General features: G+C 48.5%; 1 protein-coding gene and 1 long non-coding RNA gene across 3 annotated transcripts; one reads left to right on the top strand and one right to left on the bottom strand.

The window, feature by feature from the left end:
* Positions 1 to 1,102: 1,102 nt before the first annotated feature.
* Positions 1,103 to 24,304, top strand: ATP6V0E1 (ATPase H+ transporting V0 subunit e1). Its single transcript, XM_036424765.1, has 4 exons — positions 1,103 to 1,294; positions 5,120 to 5,167; positions 15,622 to 15,743; positions 23,831 to 24,304. The coding sequence occupies exons 1-3, from the start codon at positions 1,191 to 1,193 to the stop codon at positions 15,713 to 15,715; spliced, it is 246 nt and encodes an 81-aa protein (XP_036280658.1). The 5' UTR covers positions 1,103 to 1,190; the 3' UTR covers positions 15,716 to 15,743; positions 23,831 to 24,304.
* Positions 10,267 to 13,948, bottom strand: LOC123651744. Of its 2 annotated transcripts, none has more exons than XR_006740625.1 (2): positions 13,696 to 13,948; positions 10,267 to 10,669 (listed from the first exon to the last, which is right to left on the bottom strand). It is a non-coding gene; the product is annotated as an uncharacterized LOC123651744 (long non-coding RNA). The 2 variants fall into 2 exon arrangements; XR_006740626.1 differs by lacking the exon at positions 13,696 to 13,948 and adding an exon at positions 10,827 to 10,846.
* Positions 24,305 to 26,190: the final 1,886 nt, after the last annotated feature.

The raw sequence follows: 26,190 nt of genomic DNA, 5'->3' as shown, positions 1-26,190 counted from the left end.
GCAAGCATTAGAAACTCCAGATTCATCTTCTCGTTATCCTGGCTAATCCCCACTCCTCTTGTGAGGCTCAGCTCGGGACTGGCTGGGGTGGGAAGTCCAGCACTGCTGTCCACGGTACCTTCCACTGCCATTGCGTGGCCCTTGGCAAGTCCATCTCCTCACCAGCCTGTGAACTGCTAGAGGGGGTTCTGATTGAACCCCAGAACCTTACATGGTGCACAAGACGTAATACAATAGTGCAGTGTAAGAGCATTGGCTTTGCCCTGGCCGGTGGCTCAGTTGGTTGGAGCCTTGTCCTGTGCAATAAAAGGTTGTGGGTTCGATCCCCGATCCTGGCACATATAGGTGGATGTTTCTCCCTCTCTCTCTCTCTCTCTCTCTCTCTCTCTCTCTCTCTCTCTCTCTCAGATCAATGAACATATCCTCAAATGAGGATTTTTAAGAAAAAAGCACTGACTGAATATCACACCATGGGAAGTTGAATCCTGGCTCAGCCTCTTACCAGCTTTGTGGCTTTGAGCAAGATCCTGAACCTCTTCCCTGAGCCTCAGTTTCCCCACTGCAAAGTGGGGATAATAACTGAAACTCCCTCATAGGCTCTGGTGAGGTGCTTACAACGAGTTTCGTGATGTTTCCAAGTTACAGACAGGAATTTATGGCTTTTAACGATAACTTACAATTAGTTTAAGTTTGTTATATAAGAAGAAGATAAAGCCTGGCCTGGGTGGCTCAGTAGTTGAGTGTCAACCTGTGAACCAGGAGGTCACGGATGGATTCCTGGGAGTTGTGGGGGCGTGCAGAAGGCAACCCATCAATGATTCTCTCTCATCAATGGTGTTTCTCTCTCTCTCCCTTTCTCTGAAATCAATAAAAACATATTAATACTAAAAGAAGATAAAGCTGTCAATATGCAACCTCAGTCTTTTCCTAAAAGGGCCGCGTTCTTAAGGAGAACTATCTGGCCGAGCTCCTAGTGACTTGACCCTCCGGTGAGTGACATCCCTCCGCCAGGTGGGGGCGGAGCCTGTCTCTCCAGACCCCCCGAGGGGCGGGGCCGGCGCGCGGGTCACGTGAGGACGCGGGGGGCGGGCCCTGCGCGCGCTGGTCACGCGGCCGGGTGTTGACACTTCCGGGTGGGACCCGAGCGCGGCGGCGGCGGCGGGGCAGGGGCTGGCGGCGCGGCGGCCACCATGGCGTACAGCGGCCTCACGGTGCCGCTGATCGTGATGAGCGTGTTCTGGAGCGTCGTGGGCCTCCTGGTGCCCTGGTTCATCCCCAAGGGTCCCAACCGGGGGTGAGTGCGTGCGCCGGGCCCGCTGGCGGAGGGGCCGCGCGGCCGGGGCGGCGGGAGGGGGAGGGGGAGAGGGAGGGGAGGGGAGGGGAGGGCGGCCCGCCGGCCCCGGAGACCTCGCCGGCGGCCCTGACCCCGGGCTGGCCGCGCCGAGCGGGCCGCAGCCGCGTCGGGGACTCCCGGCCGCGTCGCCCGGAGGGTGACCTCCGGTGGGCCATTCGTGGGGGTGAGTTCCAGGGGGATTTTTTTCTCGCGTCCCCGTCCTGGGTGGGTGTCGGAAACGGGTTCATACCGACCCGGGAAGGAGTTGGGGCTCGGTCTGCCGCTCTCCGCCCAGACGAGGCCTCGTTTGCCTCCGGGAAGGGGTCAGGCCAGGGAAGCAGACGGCGCCCTTGCACTTCGCACGCCGCCGTCGCAGTCGCGCAGGGCGGGCTGTGCAGCGACGTGCAGCCCAGGCCTCGCCTCCCGCGGGCGCCGGAGGGAGCGGGAGGGAGCCGGGCCCGGGCCACCGCGAGGCTCCGCCGGAGGGCAGGCGGCTTGCTGGTGCAGAAACCCTGCGTCATGCCTTCTGCAGCGCGCTCCCCGCGACCTTGCGTGTGAGAAACAAGTTCTTAGGGTGATCGGTTAAGAAATACACTCCCCATGTCCAATAGAGCTTAACCTATGTGGTAAGTAAACTTTTATTGTATGAAATAGAGGCTTATCTTCAAAGGAGCCTTCGCACACTTTTTTTTTTTTTTTTTTTTTTTTTTTTTGCCTTTTTGTTCCTCTTTTGCCTCTGAGTCATTTTTTCTCGGCAAGATCATGTGGGGTGAAACAGACTGAAGTCACGATTTGTCAGGAACACCATTTTCCTCCGAAATTAGCTGGTGGCTTCTCAGTGCTTTGCCCGCAGAGCAAGCATTCAGTAAGCGTCCCTTGAGTGGATAATTCCATGGCCTTTAAAAAGGGAAAGAAAATGATGTTTTGTGTCCTGAACCCTTCCTTGATCTCTTAAATAAACGTGTATTATTAGACCTGTTACTTCCAAGTAGTTTAAAAGTAAGACATCATGCAAGGAGGAGAAATGGTACATGAGATTCCACCAGGTCCCCTTACCTTCCTCCCTCTCATCTTCCCACGCAGTAATAGATGAAATAGAGAATGTCAGAATTCAGGGGTTATGAAGGCTGATTATAGTAACCAAATGTAAGTTCTTAGACTTGTTTCTCTTCCTGGAGTTAGTGTTTCTGTCTTCAACTATGAATTACACCAGCCATTGTCAACCATTGTGCCACAAGCATTTTAAAAACATGAATAGCTGACTATTTCGTCCGGGGCACTGACCTCTTTCCCTGGGATTGCCAGATAAAAAAATGACAACGGCCAACACAACCATAGCTGTCAGGTGAGAATGCCCTGTGATGAACCCTAAATATAGGTCATATAATCCAGTTGCATCTTATTGGTCAGGTTGGATAAGGTTACATCTGATTGGCTCATTCTTTTTTTTTCTTTCTTTTTTTTAATATATTTTTTATTGATTTTTGTACAGAGAGGAAAGGAGAGAGATAGAGAGTTAGAAACATTGATGAGAGAGAGTCATTGATCAGCTGCCTCTTGCACACCCCCTACTGGGGATATGCCCGCAACCAAGGTACATGCCCTTGACCGGAATCGAACCCGGGGCCCTTCAGTCCCCAAGCCGACGCTCTATCCATTGAGCCAAACCGGTCCCGGCATGATTGGCTCATTCTTGATACCAAAAATCCTTAGACAAGCACCTGATTTAAAAAAAAAAAAAAATCATTTTGGAGCAAAAGGGGTAGGTAATTATTATTTATTTTTATTTTTTGGAAATAAAAATTACACCTATATTTTTGTCAGATCGGCAAAAAATATATATATATTGGTGTGCCACAGAATTTTAGTCACTAGCCGAAACCGGTTTGGCTCAGTGGATAGAGTATTGGCCTGCGGACTGAAAGGTCCCAGGTTCGATTCCGGTCAAGGGCATGTACCTTGGTTGCGGGCACATCCCTAGTGGGGTGTGTGCAAGAGGCAGCTGATGGATGATTCTCTCTCATCGATGTTTCTAACTCTCTATCCCTCTCTCTTCCTCTCTGTAAAAAATCAATAAAATATGTTTTTAAAAAAAAGAATTTTAGTAACTAGTTTACATGTGTTATGACATGCAAAAGGTTGAAAATCGCTGCATTACATTACTGTCTGCCTTTGCAGCCTTCATACGCAGAAAAGCATTTGTTAATGTGTTGGTAGCATTGACCACTCCTTTCTTAAAAACCTCCACGGGGGTCCCACCCGTTTGCCCCAGCCTCGGGACTCCATGCCCACGCTGTTACCCAGGGTAATGAAATGCCACCTCATGTGCATTTCTGGCCCTAGTGTCACGATTCAGGTTTGACCTGCTAGTGACATGTTATCCGGGTCTAAGCCACAGCCTCCCCCCCGAATCCTTATATTTCCTGCTCTTGGCAGGATTGAGCTGGTCTTAAAACAGAGCCGCCTCGGAGTTACTGTATTCCATTTGGAGAAGCACTGCCCCTGCTGGGTGATCCCTGTGACCTTGAGCAATTTACCTAATTTTTCCACATTCCCATTTCCTCATTGTCAAGTGGAAATGTTAGTACGGAATTAGTACTGGTTTTCCTTTACCTCCTGAAAAGATTGCAAATTAAAATTTTTAAAAATACATGAAGGAGATGAATTGCTTCAAGGACTATGGTGAATTTTTAAAACAGGAGAGCCTTTTAATATATATGTTTGTATTTCAGAGAGGAAGGAAGAGGGAGAGAGAGATAGAAACATCAATGATGAGAGGGGGAATCATTGATCGGCTGCCTCCTGCACGCCCCCTCTGGGGATTAAGCCTGCAACCCAGGCATGTGTCCTTGACTGGAATCAAACTTGGGACCCTTCAGTCCGCAGGCCAATGCTCTGTCCACTGAGCCAAACCAGCCAGGGCCAGGAGAGCCTTTTTGATTTGAAGCATTAAGACAACTTCATTAAGAAGATAGTAAAGTGAAGCACCTTCATTCATAAAGGTGCCCTGTGTGAGGAGAGGAAGGAAGACTTGGATGTTACATCCTCTTTCCTGGAAGACCCCTGCACATCAGAAGACAGCAGGTTGGGTGGTGAGGTTTTCAGGACCTGGGAGGCAGGAGAAAAAAAGGCAGAAGGGAGAACTTCTGAATCTACGTGTACCTAAAGCGCCTTCCTCATTCTCTTTTGTGACTGACAAGTGTAGGATAAAAGGGCGAAATCGGGTCTGTGCCTGAGTCAGCTTTCCAGCCATTCCTGTTGTCAGGGCTTCCCTCGTTTCTCTTTAGCCATCCGCATGTCTGTGTGAGGCCCAGGTGTGTCACAGCGGCTCCCTTAGCAATAGGTTGGGAGGGAATGGGGAGGAGACATTCACCAGATTTAACTTTTTCAGAGAGGAATGGAGACGGGGAGAGGTCAACACTAGAGAGTCACATTTTTAGAAGTACAGTGTCATTTTGTGGTGGAAGGGCCCAATTGGGTAGTTCCTTGGATGTCAAATGAATTGTCACTGCAGCCTTTGCGTTCAGTTTTAGGTGGGTTTGGATTAGACATCTAAGCGTGGCATCAGTGCATATCCCTTTAAATACAAATAACGTTTAATTATTTACTCTAACTTCTATCAAATGCACCCCAGGTGCAGTGCAGTGTGGGCGCTGGGACAGATGCAGGTGCCTTTTCTGGGTGCACAGTCCCTGCTTGCTTGATCTCTCCGGAAGGGACTTGAACCATCCTGCAGTGTCTGCTTAGTCTGCAAGGTTCTAATTGTTGTTTGTTGTTGTTTTTCAGAGTCATCATCACCATGTTGGTGACCTGTTCAGTTTGCTGCTATCTCTTGTAAGTAACTTTTTCCTAAAGTAATAAGCATTATTCGTGGCATTTATGATGTATGTGATGGGAAATGAAATAAGTGGAGCATGGTTGTTGTGAAACTTGGCAGCTTTGTTTCATTGAAGCTTGTCCTCATGTCTGAAGAATAAAATAATGTCTGAAGAATAAAAGTAGCACACTTCAGAAAATATTTAAAAACCCCACAAATTTAAAAAAAAGAAAAATTAGCATACATTTTCTATGTTCAGTATTTATATTTACATAATTTTATAATTATGCCATTACTTACATAATCTATACTAATAAAAGGGTAATATGCTAATTATACCTGGAGACCAGACATCTTACTACCTTCCTTCCAGATAAAACCACAGTGGTGGGGGCCGAGGCAGAGGTGGTTAGGGGCAATCAGGCCGGCAGGGGAGGGCAGTTGGGGGCCATGAGGCCGGCAGGGGAGGGCAGTTGGGGGCCATGAGGCTGGCAGGGGAGGGCAGTTGGGGGCCATGAGGCCGGCAGGGGAGGGCAGTTGGGGGCCATGAGGCCGGCAGGGGAGGGCAGTTGGGGGCCATGAGGCTGGCAGGGGAGGGCAGTTGGGGGCCATGAGGCTGGCAGGGGAGGGCAGTTGGGGGACATCAGGCCAGCAGGGGAGTGGTTAGGAGTCAGCAGTCCTGGATTGCGAGAGGGATGTCTGACTGCCAGTCTAGGCCTAAACCGGCTGTGGGACATCCCCTGAGGGATCCCGGATTGGAGAGGGACTCCCCCCTCCCTGCATGAATTTCGTGCACCGGGCCTCAAGTTATATATAAGTATATTTACATAAGAACTGGACAGATACTCTCTTCCTCTGCCAACCCAAGTACAGTTTATGCCCATCAGAAATTGTCATTGTAGTGCTTTGTAGTTCACTATTGTAAAATATTTAGGCCTCATTTCACTTAAATATCTCACCATCTCAAATAAAGCCATTCTTTTTTGTTTGTTTGTGTCCATGGACTATGCATATATGTTCTTTGGTTAATCCCTTGTCCCCGTAAAAGTCATTCTTTTTTCTGACTGTTCATCTACCGAACTGAAGTTGAGCTAAAATTGTAATCAAGTAGAGTAAGAACAATTTTTTAAATAAAAATTTTTTAAAATTAATTTATTTTTGTGAATCCTCACCAGAAGATATTTTTTCTATTGATTTCTTTAGAGAGGGTAGAAGGAGTGAGGAGGAAGAGGAGGAGGAGGAGAGAGAAAACACATTGATGTGAGAGAGAGAGACATCGATTGGTTGCCTCCTACACTCACTCTGACTGGGGCTGAAGATTGAACCTGCAACCCAGGTAAGTGCCCTTGATCAGGAATTGAACCCATGACCCTCTGGTGCACAGGCCAGTGCTTCAACCACTTAGCAATCCAGGCTAGGCCAAACATTTTAAAATTTAAAAGTGTAATAATTAGCATCTATTTGTATGGATTATATTCATTTATATAAACTGCTGAGTAAATACTATTTTAGGGTATGTAAGATAATTCTCAACATATATGTTTGGGATGCTGTTATTTAGTCTCATGAGTGGCAGAACTGCAGTTTAACTGTTTGAAAGATGTTTCCAGCTCTTGTCTACCCTCTCCCCTTCAGTGGGGAGTGCCTCCAGGCAGGCCCCGGGAAAAATCTGAGTATGACTCAGTTCCTGGAGAAAGCTTCAGAGTATTCAAAGGCAAGCTCTTGCCTCTCGCTGTCTAGGTTTTAGACCATTTTCCCCTTTGCACCAACGTGTTGTGACAGCCGTGTTGACTGGGTTCATGCTGTCATCGGTGTATTCACAGAGCTAGTGCACAGATTTCCAAAATTATTTTTTTCTTTTCCTTGATTATATGTCATACTTACTAGCAAGTTATCTGTCTAAACATTGGGTGTAACTTAAACGCTAAATATTTTGCATACCTGCTCCCACAAAGGGGTAGGATTCTGCAGTAAATCAGTCAAAGAAAGCCTCACTGTTTGGTGCTAGTAGGTACCGGTTATTTCTTGAAAGAGCCTCTCTTGAAGACACACCCAAAGGAACTGGATTTTCTAGGCAAGGTCATGTTTTGAAATACATTCATGGACTTTTTAATTGCCTTCTGTTTGTGGCAATATTTTCCTCTTCCCAGTTTGTTCTAGTTGAAGGTTAGATTCTGTGGGGCGTGACGTGTCTGAACTCGGAATAAGCCAGGATCTCTGCCAGTGCGACCAGTTTGTGTTCATAGTTCCGCAGAGGGAAGCCAATTTCAAAACAGAAATCCAACTGGGGCCCGGCCATCCTGGCTCAGTGGTTGAGTGTCGACCTATGAACCATGAGGTCACAGTTCAATGCCCAGGTTGTGGGCTCCATCCTCAGTGTGGGGCATGCAGGAGGCAGCCGATCAATGATTCTCATCATTGATGTTTTTATCTTTCTCCCTCTCCCTTCCTTTCTGAAATCAATAAAAATATTTTAAAAAAAGAAATCCAACCGGGGACAGGCCGATTGCTGGTGAAACTTCTGAGAGATGTCAGATGGGAAGCTGGATCTAAGGAGAGATGGTTGAGGGCCCGAGACTGTAATGTGGTTGTCTACGGGGCCGCTGCTGGCATCCTGTGGGCAGAGGCCAGGGCTGCCGCTGTCCTTCCTACATTGGGCAGGACAGCCCCTCCTCCCAGCAAAGAACTGTTCAGCCCCGGATGCCAGTGCTGCTGCCACTGAGAAACAGGCCTAAGAGAGAGGCCAGGGCCCGAGCTCAGGAATGCCACCTTGTAGGTGCTTTGATGAGGAAGGGCCAGAAAACAGCACCCTTGAGCCTTCCCTGTTGAGGTAGGGGGCGTGGCCAGAATGATGAAGAAAGCAGAGGGTAGTACACTCAGCAGGCATGCTCCCCAAGATGGAAGTCGGTGTTCCCTAAGAGTGGGAGAGAACTCTCTGGAGGCCACATGGCAAGGGGGGTGGGGAGGACCAAAGAAGTTTGTACTCCCATCCTCAAGCCTGAGCCATCTGGTGTCAGCCTTTCTGAGTGAGAGAGCCCCCAGGGAGCCAGGTGTCAGGGCAGCTGGAGGCAGCCTGAGTGTGAGACTAGGAGGAGGTGTGTGAATGAGTGGCAGCTCTTGGAGCAAATGACAGAGACCCAGGGGAGGCGGGTGGGGAGGGGAAGGGCGGGATGTTGGATCAAGTTGTGAGATGAGCAGAGCAGTCTGGGAAGGAATTTGGATCATGGTAGATGGTCCTGGGAGGTTTGGGGAAAATATTTTTTCTGGCAAAAATTGAGATAAGAGAAAGATCTGTTGAGCTTAGCTCTTACAGTTCCTGTTGGTGGGCCAGGCTGCACCTGAGGCTTTCCATAGTGGGCAGTTGGGAGGCCTGGGGGTTCGGCATGCTGCTTGCCAGTCCCGGCACTGGGATGTTGGGTCGGGCTTGGTTTTGTTCCCAGTACAATTGCACCATTGATTGAACAATTTCCTTTCTCCATTCATTTGCTTTGGCATCTTTATTCAAAATGACTTGACCACATATGAGTCTATTTCCAAACTATCTGTTCTGTTCAGTGACCTCTTTGTCAAGGCTTATGACATACCATACTATCTTGGGTATTGTAGCTTTGTATTGAAATCAGAGTCCTCCGTGTGTGTTCTGCAAGGTTTTACAATAACCACCTGTGTTTCAGAATCACTTTGTCAGTTTCTCCAAAAAGTCCTGTTCACTATTTCTTCTTTCGTCTCCAATCTGTTAGTGGGCCCACCAAAGTTTTTTTTTTTTTTTTTTTTCCAGTTTGTGAATTATACCTTTTAGTTCTAAAATTTCCACCGGGTTCTTCTTTTTATTGTTTTAATTTATTTTCTGAGATTCCCTATCTCTAGTACCATCCAATAGTTGTTTTTTACATTTTGTTATTAGAGTTTATTAATATACTGTCTATAGGATGAGTTTGATACTCTGCTATTACTGGAACCAGAACCTCACCTATTGACATTTTTATTTTCCGGTAGTTTAGTTGTTATTTCTATAGAAGTTCTTTTGTTTCTTTTATAGTTTTGCTTCCCTCTCCCTTTTTCCTTTTCTTCCTCCTTGTCTCCCTCTCCCTCTTCCTTCTTTCTCCCTGCACATATTTTAAGCTTATCTTATTTTTTTAATTTATTTTTTAATATATTTTATTGATTTTGTACAGAGAGGAAGGGAGAGAGAGAGAGCTAGAAACATCGATGAGAGAGAGTCATGGATCAGCTGCCTCTTGCACACCCTCCACTGGGGATATGCCCACAACCAAGGCACATGCCCTTGACCGGAATCGAACCTGGGACCCTTCAGTCCCCAAGCCGATGCTCTATCCATTGAGCCAAACCGCCAAACCGGTTTCGGCAAACTTATTTCTTAAGACATAGTTTATTTATCATCTGTATCTGATCATTCCAGTATCTAAAGCCCTTCCATTTCTGTGTCTGCTCTTTGCTGCCTTCTACTTCCATATGTGTTCAGTTATGGTTGACTAAAAGCTGTTAATTTTCCCTGTAATTTTACATGTACCCCTTCTTCGGGGTCTGGTGTGAAGGCGAGCCCCTCCCAGAAAGGAGTCACGTGCTTCTGTTAGATGCCTGAGGCCATCACCAGTGTGTTTAATTAAGTAAATTCTGGATACGTGTTTATTTTTTAGAAACCGGAGAATGAATGTGAGCTGTAAACCATCATGATAACGAGTTCTCAGTGGTGACCAGTTCTTCTTCTTGGCCCTTCTATTTAAGACAGGAGGTTTCCTAGCGTTTCTCTTGAGGGGTTCTGTTTGGTTTGTCTTCACCTTGGGGTCTCGGCTTTTGCGGGGACGAATGTGAACATTGTATTAGATTCTTTGCCTTGTCTGGGCCCGGGCTTCACCTGCTGGTCCCCATCGGAGTCAGTCCATCTGCTTTAGTGTACGGCCTCAAGCACGAAAGCTCTCTGCAGTCACTTCCTTCCCTCTCCGGGTACTTGCCTGCACCCAGCCTTTTGGTCTGAGAATTACGTACACTTCTCTCATGGGTACATTGAAAATACTTGGCTGTCTTGACTACAGTGGAAGGGAAATCTGCTAGATGAAAAAGTTTATTTTTCTTATTCTGACTGTATAATTTTTTCCCTTTATGATTTGGCGGGTAAGAGTATTGTTACAGACTTTGAACTGGAAGAAGGCCTGGTATAGAGAGTATGGAGAAAAGAAAGGAGAGGTATTTTAAGAGCTGGCAAAAGCAGAGCATACCTGTGTGAAAGGATCGAGATAGGGTTGGCATCGATTAATGAAAAACCATTTTGTGCCTTCTCATCCGGAGCCTGGGGTCCTCTTCTCAGCTCCCATGGCTGTGGCAGAATTAAATTCCTTGTGGTTGTAGGACTGAGGTCCTAAACCCGCTGGCTGTTCACTTGGGGTCATTCTCAGCTCCGAGAGACCTCCCACATTCCTTGTGGAGCAGCCGTTCCAACTTCACAGCCAGGAATAGAGTCTCCTTGTGTAAAATCCTTCTCACCCTGTAGCAGTCTGAGTCTAATAAGGAGATAAAAACCACACAGTAGGTTAGGCAGAGGAAGGGTAACAACATTATTATAAGCTCTGACAGAAGAGTGTAAGATATAAGGAAACTCAATATGGTTCTCCGGCTGAGGGAGACCCAAGGAAAGACAGACTTGGAAAGGATTCGGACCTCATTGTAGAAGGTGTGGCCAGGCTGGAGTTTCTGGGTAAACAGGATGCCACCTTCTGATACAGGCGAGAGCAGGTGGCCAGGGCCTGGGTGTGGAGCCATGTTCCTGTGCCAGTGCAGCTGGCCTCCAGAGACTACGGGCCATGCAGGGACTCTGGTGTTGGGGTCAGAGTGCTGCCAGGAGCTTATTTCCAGGCTGAGACTACCAGACCAAAGAGCAACCATGACTGGGCCCGAGCCTGCTGTCCCAGATGTCCTCGTACCCACCCCGCAGACTCCCTGTCCCCGCCTGCAATTTCCCTCCAGCTCCCTCTACCGAGACAGCTTATCACTGTGCGCTTTAAGGAGAGAAAAAGAGGTCAGTTGTTTGAGTGCACACTACAGGAGATGTTCCGAGCTCATCACTCGTAAGTGACACACACGCTCCACCGCCTTCGTCAGGGAGAGCCTGTCCCTTTTAGGAACGCTCCCAAGTAGGTCACGTCCACCCAGGACGACTTCCCTTTCCTCAGGCAGCTGTCTGTCGGAGACTGATCACAGGAGTGGCCATCGTCCTGTTCACGGCCTCGGGATTAGACAGGGCGTGCATGCCAGGGGTTGGGTATCTTGGGGGACATCCAGGAATTCCGCCTGCCACAGAGGGGAGGGGCGGAGAAGAGGCGGAGACGAGGATGACTCAGCGCTGCGTGAGGGACTCCTCAGTGCGGTGCACGGGTTGTATTTCATTCCGGGCCTCAATGCATCGCTGTCTCACGGGAAAGAGGAGGAGTGACTAGTATTTGTTAAATGTCTGTTTGTCAACCACTCCGCAGAGCATTTCATATACTCTCATTTCATATTCTCTCATTATTTCTTAACATCTGGAGGCAGGGATTATCATCTTCATTTTACAAAAGAGGGAACTGAGGCTTGGGGTTGTAAGGCCACTTGCCTGGAGACAGTCTGCTAATATTCATGACTAGTGACCCAGTGCACAGATTTGTGCACATTGAAAGGAAATTAATTAGAAGGGGCAGGTGGGGTAGGACTGGGTGAGATGGGCCAGACACGCCCTGGAGCCAACCTCTCATGGTCCCTCGTCTCTCCTGGTGCCAGTGGAGTGTAGGGGTCCCTCTGGCAGGTGGGGTCCCTTGGCTTGCCTGGCCTGCAGGGATCTGGCTGAAACCGGCTCTCTGAGACTCACCGAGGGTCCCTGAGTACAAGAGGGCACTCTGCAAAGTTGCTGTTGTACAGAGTGTGGAACGCAAACGCAATAGGGCAGTAAACTAGATTCAGGGCCAACAGTGCCCCAGCAACATGATGCATGGTCCTGTGAGGAATCAGGCTCCCTCCTTCCTGGTTTTGGGGTGCGTCACCCGAGAACCACCGCTGCCAAGTCACTGCAGCTCAGCAACTCCTGCGTTGAGTGTTAGCCCCCTGGTGGTCAGTGCAAGTCATAGCGACTGGTCAGACAGTCAGACACTTAGCATATTAGCCTTTCATATATGTAGATAGATAGCTGGGATTAAAACGCAGCCCTGCCCAGTACTGAATCCATATTTTCTAATAGCATCCAATAATACGTGCCTTTGAACGGGTTTGTGTCAGTGGATTGGGATGGGGGCAGATAATAGATGATCTCGGTGGAGATAGTGCAAGTCGCTCTTCTGTGTCTCTGCTGTCTCTTAAGGTCACTTGTGTCATCACCCTGGCAGGAGGGACAGTGGATCAGAAGAGGAGTCCTTGCCAACAGGGAAGCTAGGCATTTATCCGCTTGATCTGTGCGTCACCAGGAAGTAGCCATGCCTCTCTGTTCCCTGTTCTCATATCTGAATGTGAAACAAAAGAACAAAGCCAGACCTGAGAGAGTTGGGAGTAGCCCTATGTGTGGGGGAGGACGCGCAGTCTGGCTGGAGAATCCTAATCATCCAGAGCCGAGCTCATGGCCAGGGGCCTGGGAGTGTGTGGAATGAACCCTCCCAGAGCACAGCCCGCTGCTCCGGCTTCTCTCACCAGCTGGGCCCCCCGCAGGGCTTGGTCCCTCTGCTCATTCCTCTTTGCAGCCCCAGAGCGGACCTGGAGCCTGGCATTGGTAACGATTGTGGGATAAACCGGGACCTTTGTGTCAGCTGGTACCGTGGGACTCTAGGGCATAGTGTCCTGTCTTTGGAATAAAGAGCATGGACTTGACTTCGGGCCCATGCCAGCTCTGCAGACTGATGTCATTGCACCATTGCTGCCCCGGGCATTTGAATAATCTCAGAGGGTTGGTTAGGAGGCTGGACTTGGGTTATGGGGACATGTGGAACAGCTTGGCAGATTTGAAGGGTACATTTTGTTCTCTCTTCCTGGACACATGAAATAATAGGATCATTGGAATATGACCTCTTCCTCCACCCACTTCCATCAATTCAGACTGGGTTTCCCCCTCCCAGTTCTCCGCCGTGTTTGTGGGAGTTCCAAGTCGGGTCGGAGTCGGAAGGGCAGGCACAGAGCTCAGCTGGCCAGAGGGGCACAGTTCCCCCATGAAATTCCAGAGGAAAGGCCTGGGCCGTTCCCCGGGGAACTTTTGGAACTGTGGTTTGTTGGGGTTTTTAAGTGAGATGTTTCACTTGAATCAAAACATTAAAAGTAGTATGGAAAATTAAATTCAAAAAAGTTTCTCGCCGAAACCGGTTTGGCTCAGTGGTAGAGCATCGGTCTGCGGACTGAAGGGTCCCAGGTTCGATTCCGGTCAAAGGCATGTACCTTGGTTGCGGACATATCCCCAGTAGGGGGTGTGCAGGAGGCAGCTCATCGACGTTTCTAGCTCTCTATCTCTCTCCCTTCCTCCTCTCTGTAAAATATCGATAAAATATATTTAAAAAAAAAAAAAGTTTCTCAATGTGACCTGAGCAAGCAAAGTAGATTTTGTTCTCGCTTCCAGGTATTTCTTCCTCACCTCAGGAACCGAAGGCCTGTCCTGGACTTAATCAATAATCAGCAGATGGCTTCTTTGTTTCCTTATCCCCCGGTCAGTTTAGATTTTGCTGAATGGATGCCTTCGAAGTGCCAGTGCTTCAGGTAGCTTTTGTGGTGGGAACGTTCGTCCGACTGGTTTCCGGTGCAGGAGCTCCCACCTCATTAGTACCGTGAGCACAGGCCAGTCACTTAGCCTCTGCCTGCCTCAGTTTCCCTAACTGCATTCCGGGAGGCTTGAAGGAAAGGTCCCGGTGAAGCAGAGCGTCCATAATGTCACAGGCTCTCTGGTCATTACAGTGTGCAGCCAGGAGGGAGGACCCTGCACAGCGTCACAGGAAGCGCTGGGAGCCGGTGTGGCATTCAGTACTCGGTGTTTTTGGTGAAGAAGGGGGGCAGGCTAGTTTAGGGTCTAACATGCTTTTTATTCAGGTGTCCGAGCATTGGCCAGTTACTTCTGTCTCTGACGGGAGGCCGGGCGGCTGCTTTACAGCCAGCGTCTCTGCTTCTGGGTTGGGGAAGTCCAGGGCCTGTGGAATTTTCCATGACTGAGCTCTGCCCGGTGAGTGAGTGCTCGCTGCAGTCACAGAGCGTTCCAGTGTGTCTGCCTGTGCTGCCCTCCCCTCCTCTGTTCCAGTGTCAGAGCTGTTACACCCCGACTACACGGTATTCTGTTTGTGTTTAATACTCTGGTTCTCAGGACGGATCAGAGGATCTCATCTGAATTAGCTTTTTGTTTATGAAGTGAGTCAGCCTGCGGTATCTGCTCCAGCCCCATCTTCTCAGGTGTCGTGTTACCTGTCACAAACCACCTTTTGTGGGGCGGGCGGGGCGGGCAGGTGCACTGTTCTGTAGGCGCAAGCTTCTATGTGGGGCTGGGCATAGGTGAGCAGAATCGGCCTGTGGGTCCTTAGATGGGAAGAATTCTGAACATGACAGTAAAAGGAAGAACAGAGACCCAGCCAGACAATGGCCTGGTTGGCTAGGCCAGCTCCCCTCTTATAGGGGGAGTCAAGGTCCTAACACTTCTTTGCTTTGGTTCCGGCTCCGTGGTTCTCCTATGGCACTGGGTGTGTGAATAGTTCCACCAGACAGAGGACCACTGTGGGCAGTGCGAGAAAGCGTTAGAGACGCTGTGTGCTGCTGTTCACGGCCTACCCGGGCTCTGTAACACCCACTGTACTTCCCACGGAAGCGGGCCTGATCCAGAGCCGCTCCTTGTCACTGACAGCTGTTAAGCCAGCCGCTCGGTTCCGCTCTCCTGGGGCTCAGCCTCGTGGCGATGGTGGTTAGAGGAGGGGCACTCGGGGTACAGCCTGAGTGGGAGATGGTGGGCCGAAATTTAACCCGGCTCTCCCGGCACAAATGGGTGTGGCGTCTGGGCTGCAGGTCTTAGCATCTGTAGAATGGATAAGGAACACTCGTTCCTCCTGAGTTTAAAGTTAGGTAAAAACTCTGAGGGGACAGCGGGGGTGGGCTGGAGGGAGCTGATGGGGGTGGGGGGAAGGAGGACTATGTAATATTTTCAAGAATAAAGAATAAAAACAACACTCTGAGGTAAAGTCGTGTGAATTCAGGAAATCTTAGACACTTAGACTAGGAATCGAGAAACTGAGAAAAGACAGCTGTCCTGTGAGGAAGCCTCCCTGCTTAAGGCAGGTGTGTTCTGTGATTCAGCTTGTGGTAAGCTGTCAGCCTGGCTCCCTCATTCAGCACGGTGGGTTATGAACTTGTATTGAAGGTTGGTCTGAACAGAGCCGACTTAGGTTTGATAAACCCATCCCGATTGAAAATGGTCCTGTTCCCGCATGATTTCACCACTTTCGTTGTCATTTCCCCCTCCCCATTATCCTTTCAGTTGGCTGATTGCAATTCTGGCCCAGCTCAACCCTCTCTTCGGACCGCAGCTGAAAAATGAAACCATCTGGTATCTCAAGTATCACTGGCCTTGAGGAGGAAGACCCGCGCCCAGCCATCGAGGTGACTATGCCCTTGACCTTCCTCATCAGTGTTGTCAGTCACCCTGCTAGAGTTTGCCTTGACTTTTCCTCAGAGTTCTGTGGCCACTTTACCACTTGGCAAGGGCTGGCACTGAGAGCAAGCATGATCTCACGAAGAGACGTAAATTTGGGGCGTAGGCCATGTGCTTTACCAAAGGGTTTATCCCCAGATTCTCTTAAATTCTGCTGTGACCCTGCGATTGAAACCCAGTGAGATGGACAGGATCGACTTGGCGTGCCGGCTGTTAGACACGGTTCCGGAAAGCGACCACTGGTAGTTGCTGTTACGAGACCCAGCAGCTTCAAGAAGTGGCCGGCAGATTTGACATTGGCATTGCTGAGTGCTCTGGGTAGAGAGACGGGTGCTTTTTGAAAATGGGTCTTCACACTGCAGCTTTTATTCGGTTCTGAGTATTGGAGGTCAGGAGCGGTAGCGCGGAAAGATTGAAACACCAGCTGAGAGGCAGGCAGCTGCTGTGTAGTTTGTTCCTGTCTCCATCGTTTTGATAAAGGGGAGTTAGCGCTCAGTGTTTGGGTTCTGGCGCGGCTCTGGGGCAAGGGCGCCTCTTTGGTGGCACTGTGCCTGCAGGAGACATGGTGTCTGGCTCCTGGCTTCAGTGATGCCGAGGGCGTTCAGGTAACGGCAGCCTGGGCCTCCCATTGTGAGGTCCTCTGTCGGCCTTCCACCAGTGACGTCATCCATCAATGAGTGTGGTCTGAATTGAGTGTTACCGGAGAAATTGCACAATGGTGAGTTTCTGGTTCTACATTTGATTCGATGACTCTAAAAGAGCTTCCTCTCATCAATGAGGATTATTGAGTAACCTTGAATTACAGATAATACAGGAAAAGCAGGATACATATTTAATTTAAATTTTTAAAAATTTCAGACTACAAGTTGTTGGTGTTCAAGTTTCTTCGAGTGTACCCAGTGAGGTTTCTCTTTCCCCCTTTTTAATTGTAATCACTTACATTTATTATCTTTTTTATGTTCACCTAGAGGCCCGATGCATGAAATTCGTGCAAGGGGCTCCGCCCTTGCAGCCCCGGCTTCGTCCAGAAGTTCGTTCGGCTGTTCGGTCTAATTAGCATATGAGCCCTTTTATTATTATAGAGTGTTCTTTCTTTGGCCTGTGGGAGCCTGTCTAAATGGGCTTCTCTATCCTTTTATACTACTCTTGTTCGTCTCCTTACTTTCTGGCAACATCAAGATGTCCCAGACCCTTCTGGTGTGTGTCCTGGCCCAGGCTTCCAACCAACTGCTCCTCCAGTTGCTTTCTGAATTTCCCACAGAAAGGATCCTGGCTCACTGGTCAGTCCTCCAGCCCCGCTGGCCCTGGTTCCTTTCAGTGGCGATGGTATTCACAAGTCAGGATCTGATTGCTAGTGCGCCTGTTTCTGCCAGCGTGCTGTTGCTTCTAAGTCTTTACAATGGGCAGAGCCAGAGGTGTGTACTTTTAAGAAGAAAAAGGATCACCAGTTCATGTTAGCATTTCAAATTTGACATTACAAGTTTTTGACTTCTTTGGTTTTATACTTGAGTATCATTCATATATACTATAAATCTTAGCTCCTAAAGACAGTAACTTAATTATTTACTTTCCTTATCCTACAGTACATATAAAATAGTTTCAAACACCATTATAACTACCAACTATAACTTTATTGAGTACAGTTTAGGATATCTTTTCTGCTTTATTTGTCCTTAGAACAAATAAAGAACAGAATGCTGTATTCTGAAATCCTTGAAATAATTATTTTTTCTGGGGGTTATCAATTTGATAGGTAGTTAGATTAAGTTTCATTTTGTGTTTAATTCATGGTAATTTTTTTGTTTGCTGCTATTTTGAATATTTCCAAAGTCAATATTTGGAAAACATATTTCCAAATTCAAAATTATAAGCAAGATATATTTAGAGAAGTCTGTCCTTTGGGTGTTTCATTTTGCTTCGGATAAGCAAATACATACGTGTGTGTGTTTGTGTGTGTATGTGTGTATGTATGTTTTATCTCCCCCCCCCCCACAGCTATTATGGAAAACATATCTGTGCTATTCTGTAGCTTGCTTTTTCCCTAACACTGAACTAGAGCTTGCTCCTATCAGTGTATAGAGATCTTCCTCAAGTCTTTTCATAGCCGTTGATGTCCTGGGCCTTTCTAGTCTTTTGCTATTGTTAATAAAGCCACAATAATATCCTGTGCATATGACATTGTATTTTTTTCAATCATCACCCAAGCACATGTTCATTGATTGTTTTTTTTCTTTTTGAGAGAGAGGGAGGAGAAAAGGAGAGAGAGAAAAAAATAAAACACATTGATGTGAGAGAGAAACATCAATAGGTTGCCTCCCATACACACCTAACCGGGGGTCGAAACTGCAGCCTAGGTCCTGACTGGGAATTGAACCCACACCTTGCAATGTATGGGACCGTGTCCCAATCAGCTGAGCCACCCTGGCCAGTGAGACAGCATATGCTTTTGCTAGTGATCTTTGAGTTAGATTCCCTGAAAATGAAATCTCTGGGTTAAAGGTAAAAATACTTTTTTTAGATATTACACACTCCCTTCTCCAGGAATTGTGCTGTTTTACATTCCCACCAACAGTATAGCCTGTTCCTAAGCTGGATTTGTGCCAATCTGATAGGTAAATAGTCATTTTTTCCCCTCTTTTGATTTCCCTCTTACATGGATTTTATGGTGACTGTTAGGTAAGGAGCCGATGGGGCTTTCAAGCTGAGAACTTCCAGCACTGCCTGCTAGAAGTGACCTCTCCGCGCCTCACCTCCTTCCCTTAGGATCGTGCTGTCTGGCCCTGGATACGCTGGTGTGTGGCTCTGCAGGTTTCATTGGCCGTCCTTTCCTTCTCCTGTGTGTGTGTGTGTCCTAACTGATGAATTCCTAACGTTTGCACTCTGGTCCACAGCACCAACTGGGGCTGCTGCTTGAAACCCTTATATTGAGAGGTGGTTCCTTTAAAAGCAAAGTGCCAGGAAGCAGAAGGGCACAGCCAGGCGAACCCTATACATCCATTCCACGTTTGTGGTGTGATTATGGCAGCACCAGGACTCTAGGCCTCTGGCGGGACCACATCAAGAGATCTGATGTGTGTGTGGCATTGGAGCAAGCAGAACTCTTAAGTCGTAAACTCAAAAGATTGAGCTCATTTTGGACTTGGAACTTTTATGGTGAAGTGGGATGATGAAGAGGCGCAGAAGCCAGACGTAGGCCTTCTTCATCTGGTGAGAAACGGTGTTTGATCTCGTGCGTGGTTTGTTTGAGAGCCCAGGCTTGGAAATGAGCAGGTGTGAGTTAGACAGGTATTCAGCAAGAGGACGATGAGAAGCAGTTGTGAAAGCTTTGGGAGAATTTTATACAGGGGCAGTCCACTCGGTCTGAACAATACGGTTGAACACCTCGTCCACCTTTTGCTACTTTCATCACTTTCCCTGCCGGGGTTTTCTCCCGGGTATCCATAGGCGGAGTGCCCACATGTCACAGTCATTGGCTGCAGGTTTTGCCCGAACTGGACAAAACAGTGCTCTCTCCGTCTTCCCCTGCCAGCCTGTCCCCCTCACCGTGGCACTGTCACCCACCGCAAGGCTGCTGTTTATGGCGAGGTCCCGTTTCCCACAGCCTTGGGGTGTCATGCTAGTGTCATGTGTCTCCTTGGAGTGGATTTGGCTTCAGCCCCAGTGTCCTGGAGTTGGCTGGTTTGCCATGTCATGGTACCGTGTTAGAGGAGCTAATACAGTGTGCCACGGCCCTACAGGGCAGCCATTCTGTTTTAGTCCAAAGTCTAGACGGGGGGCAGGGGGAGGGGGGTGGACAAGAAAGGGTTTGGGTAATTAGGCCCCTGCCCTGGGGGGCAGGCTGTTTTTCTGTGCATTCCAAACATATCCGAGTGCTCATGAGGCAAAAGCACTGAGTGGGCATTTCAGGGAGCCTGAGGAACAAAGCCGTGCCTGTGGCAGCAAAGCGGTGCGACCTGCTGTGGGTGCCGCGTGTCTTTGATCTGATCTCTGCGTATTCTGCGGCCACTTCAAGCTCAGCCACGTCTCCACTTCCCTTCCTGATGCCACAGCTTCCTCTGTCACTTGCCATCAGAACCCATCGATCCCTTCTTCCTCCTCTTCCTCGAATCCAGTTGACCCTGTTGACGTCTCTGTCTGTTCCTCGGACACCCTAATTTCTGACCCAGTCACTCAGCTCCAGGTTATTTGCAGTGGCTCCTCACCCGGTCTCCCTGTTCCTACAGTCCGTGGATCCACAGCCTCGCCCCGTGTGTCTTCCTGGTAGAGCACTTCCGGAGACAGCTCACGGCCTGGCCGGAACCCTCGTCGTTCTCCGTGGCTGGAGCAGGTCTTTAAGCGGAGGCCCCTGGGTGCAGCGGGTACAGGCCCCTTGAAATGCTGTGTACCTTGTTGTAAGCTCCGCTTTGTCAGGGCCACCAAAGGTCCCTGAGCCACAGAAGATGAGAAGGACTGGTCTGCAGGCATGTCCACTTTCTAACGTGGTGGTCCGGGCCTCCCGGTCTGCCCTCTGACCACCTTGGCAGCCTTTGCTCCGCTTCCCTCTGTGACCTGTGGTTCCTGCCCACTGCTTTCATGTTCTTGACCTACTTAGTTTTCCTTACCCTTTCCTGCCGCTCGCTGCCTGCAACGTTCACTAATTTAAATAGCAGTTAGTAAACACCGTTTTTCATTCTTCGGTCTTATTCTGCTCCCCCGTTCCCTTGCGGTTCTTCCTGGTGCTTCTTGGTGAGTATCCGGCCTGCAAGGCTTTGCCCTTCTTCCCTGGCCACTTGGTTTCAGAGGAATGTCTTCCCCCTAAATGTGTTTAGCTCCTGGCTTTTGACATTCATTTGACTTGCCAAATACCAGTACACACCTTAGTTTGCTTGAATACCTCTTGTCCATTACATACATTACACATAACAATAGACAAGGAATTATTTTGTGAATTTGTGATATCTATTTGTGAATAAAGATATATTCAGCCCTAGCCGGATTGCCTCAGTGGCTATAGCATCGGCCCTCAATGAAGGGCTGTGAATTTGATTCTGGCCAAGTGCCATACCTCAATAGCAGGCTTGATTCTCGAGTCCTGGTTGGGGTGCATGCAGGAGGCGACCAATGGATGTGTCTCTCACATAGATGTTTTTCTCCATCTCTTCCTTTCCCTCCACTCTCTAAAACACAATGGAGAAATATCCTTGTGTAAGGAATACATACATACATACATACATACATACATTCTCTCATTCTTCCCTGAACCGATTTTCTGGTCTGCCTTAGTGTTTTGATGTTGTCTTCATTCTCAGTTTTCTCTGAAAGGAGCTTTAGTGATCTCCTTACCAGGTGTACCAGTTAATAATGCAGATTTTATAATCAAAACACATGATTTCAAGAGAAACATCGAAAGTGCTTTATTCAAAATAATGTCCATCGCTAGCTACACATTTCCCCATCTTTCAGGTAATTTGTGGATACCATCCCAATAGAACTTTTCTTGTTTTGAGGCAAATCATTCAGAAACCCAATTTTCCACTTCTTCGTATGTTTTGAAGTGCTGCTCAGAAAGTGCGTGTGCCATCGATCGGAACACGTAATCTGAAGGAGCAGGGTCTGGGGAATATAGCGGGTGGGTTAATACTTCCCTGGCAAGATCTTTTAACGTGTCTTTAACTGGTTTTGAAGTGCGTGTTGGTGCGTCATCGTGAAGCAAAATTACTTTGCTGTGTCTTCTGGATCATTCTGGTCCTTTCACGATCAAAGCGTGGTTCAGATTGATTATTTGTTGTCCGTAGCCATCAGTATTAACGGTTTCACATGGTTTTAATAGCTCACAATACACCACATCTTCCCGATCCCACCAAACGCAGGGCATTGTCTTCTTCCCGAAGCAATTTGGCCTTGCAGTTGATGTTGATGGTTGACCTGGATCAACCTTTGATTTTGTACGTTTGGGATTCTCAAAATAAATTCACTTTTCATTGCCAGTCACAATTTGATGCAAAAAAGACCTTTTTTTGGTTTTCCATTTGTCTTTCATTCATTTGATGTGGCACCCATTTTCCTTCCTTTAAAATCTTTCCCATTGCTTGTAAACGATCGGAAATTGTTTGCTGAGCAGAATTTAATCTTTCTGCAAGTTGTTTTTGAGTTTGACACCCATCTTCATCCAGTAATGCTTGAAAGTCGGTCTTCAAACTTTTTCAGTTGACCTGGACATTCTTTGCCTTTCACATCAAAATCATCACTTTTAAAGCATTTAAACGAGCATTTACAAGTATCTTGAGATGGAGCATGCTCACCATAGCTTCCTGAAATATATAACTTTCAGCAGCGCTTTTCTTCAAAATAAAGCAGTGAATTAAAACTTCCAGCAGGCGCTCTTTTTTGGCACTAAATTCAACATTTTTAAATACCTGTGATGTTAAAATATCTATGATGTTAACACCTTCATAAAATTGACATGAAGTGTTCAAGCTTGTTGTCAATACAACAAAATAGCATACATATCAAATCGCTTATATATTAACATATGTGGAACTCCATCTATTGAAAAAATCTGCATTATTAACCAGTATACCTGGTATTTTATAAAACGAGGGTGTGGGCTCTTTGTCAAGTTCCCTTCCCCCATCCCATTCTAATCAGAGAGATAATTAGAATACGGGCTTCACTTTAAAAGCAACCATAGTGTATGCCATTTAACATAACACTCACTCACATGCATCTTAAATTGGCTGTCATTGAGCTTGAGTGGAAATTATTCCCGGATTCTCCGCGGCTTTTCAAAATTGAAGACCTACTTTTTCATTTCGTGATTATTTATTTGTCCAAAAAAGCCTAAACCCTGAGGAGTCTAACGAGTACGTTCCTAGAGAATGACCAGACAGAACATCTGTACCTGCTCTTCAGCATCCTCAAGTCAATTCCTGCCGGCCGGAGCTCAGGCCTGTGCCCAGGAGCCGTGCTCTGCTGGGGGAGGATGTTTGTGAAGCTGAGGGGGGGCCGGGGTGGTGGCCTACGAGAGCCACCGGCTCTGGAACTGCCCCTCTGCGCCTGCTGCGGTTCTTTCCTGCTCCATTGTAAGACTGGTCCTCTGATTCCATCTCCCATCTCGGGCTGAATGTACCTGCCGCAGGGCGTCCTGGCAGCCTGTGCTTGCCATCCCCCAGGGCGATGGCGCTGCCCCAGCTTGCCCCAGTCTCTGCTTCTGGGCGCCTGGAGCCCGGGCCTTGGGAGCCTTTTGCCACGCCGCACTGTGGACTCTCCTGGCTCTGCCCACTGCCTTGCAAAGCCTCAGGGGCCCATCTTGACCTCTCCGCACTGTTTGACCTTCAGTCTTGTCAGACCTGCCTGCCACAACCGTGTCTCATCCAAATGTAACAAACCCCTCCACATTCTGGAAAACTGTGGTCATAACCAGCTCGTTCCCTCACCGCCAGCTCAGCCGTGTGCGGAAATTGCCTTGGAAGGACGTTTTCTCCTACTTGCTTATTTAACTTCAGAAGTAGCATATGTGGCTGTATTTATGCAGAGTTACAAAACATGCTTTATATAAAGTGTTTCCGCGACCGCGTTAGCAGTTGGATGTGTGAAGATGCCTGGTCTGGCTGTGTACTGGCTCTGCGAAGGTGGGGCCGCAGCTTGAAGCTTCTAGCCACTTGCGGTGGCGGGAACAGGGAGCTCGCTGGGAGCAACTTCAAGCTCCAAGGACAGGAATCTGCTCCTGGGAGTCTGACAGAACCGCTTGCGGGAGCTGGCTGCCTTGCTGTGAGAGGAAGGGAAAGAGACTCTTGAAGCCGAAGTGAACTCATTAGGTTCCAGTATGATCGGTCTTAGTCATTCGCTCTTCCTCTTTCTGTGACACGGTCAAACCTGCTTGTGGTTCTCAGCGGAGCAGTGTCCTTGGCGATGGGACCCCTTGTCACAGCCTGCAGCGCCTCCCCCGTCTGCAGGTTAACCAAGCACCTCCGTGTTTGATGGACGGGGTTGTTGTCAGCCTGTGCCCTCCTGCGGGTGGGGTGGGACCAGTGACTAGCCCGGCTTTGTTTTGCAGGTCAAGGCGAGAATTCCTCTAGATGTGCAGTCACCTCCACTCCGGGGGCCTTCCCGGGCTCGCCTGCTCTGGCCCTCCTGCCTTAAGCACCCACAGCAGAGTTGATCTCACTCTCCAGTGCAGTGCTTCTCCTGTTAGCCTTACACTCTGACGAATGATGTGCCTCCTTACTCTAAACGGTGCCGATGCCATCGCATGTCTGTGCGCTCCTCTGAGACAGAAGGTGCTCTGGGAAACACGGCACTCTCTCTGGGACTGTGGACCTGAAGATGGCTCCTGCCTGCTCATGACACGGGGACCAGTGACGTGTGCGAACGCTGTCACGAGACAATAAGACGCCAGTGCGGCAGCCGTAGGAGAGCATGTTCAAGGGGAGATCTGTCCCGACAGAATTACACCAAAGTCTATTTTCAGGATGAATTTCTTACTTCTGCCATCTTTTGGAATAAATTATTTTCCTGCTTTCTATGGAAACCTGGTGTTTGTGTTTGTTAAGCTCATTTTTTACAAGCCTCTGTGTCTCTAAATAATGCCTTTAAAAAGGCCTTGCAGTCGGAACTCGGGTTGGATGGATAGCAGTGGCCATGTAGTTTGAGGTGCCTGAAGAGACTGGTAAGTACTTTTCTTAATTGTTCAGTAAGCATTTGAGGGCCTCCCCTAGCCAAGGCACTGGAGGAGTCAGAGATGTAGAATTTGCGGTCTGTGCAAGTTCAAGAGCTGTTCTGCTATTTGGAGAGGAAGATCAGTCTACGTAGGGCCATGGTGCATAAAAAAGTGGTTACGATGGTGCGCAGGTAGCAGGTCGGTGCCAGCCACAGGGACAACTTGGTTCATTGGCCAATGGTTCATTGGACCGCCACACCCTCAGACCCAGGACTGAAGAAGCCCAGAGTGAGTAAAAAGCCTGGCACGGGGCAGTAGTTCTTAATAGCAAGCATCAGTAATGCACTATTTGGGGGGCTGTATTCGTTTTAAGACATTAAGATGGATCTAAGTTTTTCCCAGCTCATGGCTTTTTGACAGCCAGCCAAGAATGGATTTCCTGTTTTGCAATTTGTACTTTTCTATTCCTCCCAAACTCTGAACTCATTGCTTTGCTAGTCTCACGACCAAAGAGAGTTTCAAGTTGAAAAGACACTTCGGCTTTCATTTTCTTTCTTCCCATTCTTTTCTTTCCCTTTGAGCATGAGGTTCTCATGGGCATTAGGCAATACCAATCCTTACATTTCCAGCAAAGGAGCCTGTTTAGCTAAGTTCATGGAATCCATAAAACTGACGATCTGATGCCAAAGGGACCATCGTGGTATATGCCCATTGTTTTATAGGTAAGGGGTCTGAGCCCAGACCGGGAGAATCATTCGCTCAGTTCAGCTGATTAGACGCAGATGGGGAGGGGGAAGGATGGGGGTCGGGGTAGGCTTAAGGCATTTCCCACTTGCCACCCTGCCTCACAGTTGTGACCAGGAGCCAGCTCTGTGTCTCAGTCCCATCAGAGCAACTTACTGACCCTCAGTCAGTCTTTGAAGAAAGCAGAGCTGGTGGTTACTGTGGCCACATAGGATGCCGCAGGCTCTGAGCCCTGACTCGGAGGGAAGTGTGGCCAGCACAGCCGTGCGCCTGCTTTCTCAAGTCAGTGCCTTGTCGCTGGGATCAGTCTGAAACCTTCCCAGCCCCCACCGTGCTTTTGGATCTGAGCCTCATGCCATCCCTCACGTAGGGCACTTCCCTTGAGTGCTGCTTTTGCCTCTGTTGATTTAGCATCGGCGGGAGCTGCTAGGGAGCCCGCAGGCGTGGAGGGCTTCTCGGGGCCTCTTCGCAGTCATGGTCATGGTTCCTGCCTTTGCCTCATTCTGTACTGATCGTTTTTCTGCCTTCATTTGCTCTAAGCTAAATAGTGGGAAGTAAACTAGATTACATTGCTTTTTGCATTTGGGCTTGCTTGCCGTTCGGTGGAATCTGGTTCCCGTTCCTGACACGGGGACGGGAGCACTGAGGGCCTGGTGTTGTGCCAGGGTGGTTTGATCATTGGGACATCGGGCTCAGTGAGCTTTCTAGGGAGGGGAAGGCCCTAATAAGGCAGCAGTTCAGGCCCAAATCCTACTGGGACTCAACAGTGTCCTAATGGTCTCAGCGTAAAGCCTGTGAAGAAGAGCTCATTTTCTAGCCAAATTGGAGATCAAAGCCCTTCCAGGAAGATCGGTTGCAAGTTCCTAGAGGCCAGGTACTGTGTCTGTCACCGCCTCGCTACGTTGCTATTGTTGACATGAGGGAATGTTGAAATCAACTCAGATTTTGTGTGGGAAATGCAATAAGATTTTCTCCCCTCTCTTCCCCCAGGGTCATTTAACCCTTAGCCTGTT

Source organism: Pipistrellus kuhlii, unplaced genomic scaffold, assembly GCF_014108245.1.
Source record: "Pipistrellus kuhlii isolate mPipKuh1 unplaced genomic scaffold, mPipKuh1.p scaffold_m20_p_8, whole genome shotgun sequence".
NCBI classification, from domain to species: Eukaryota; Metazoa; Chordata; class Mammalia; order Chiroptera; family Vespertilionidae; genus Pipistrellus; species Pipistrellus kuhlii.
The sequence above is the reverse complement of the archived record's forward strand: the minus strand, read 5'-3'. Positions and strand labels throughout refer to the sequence as shown.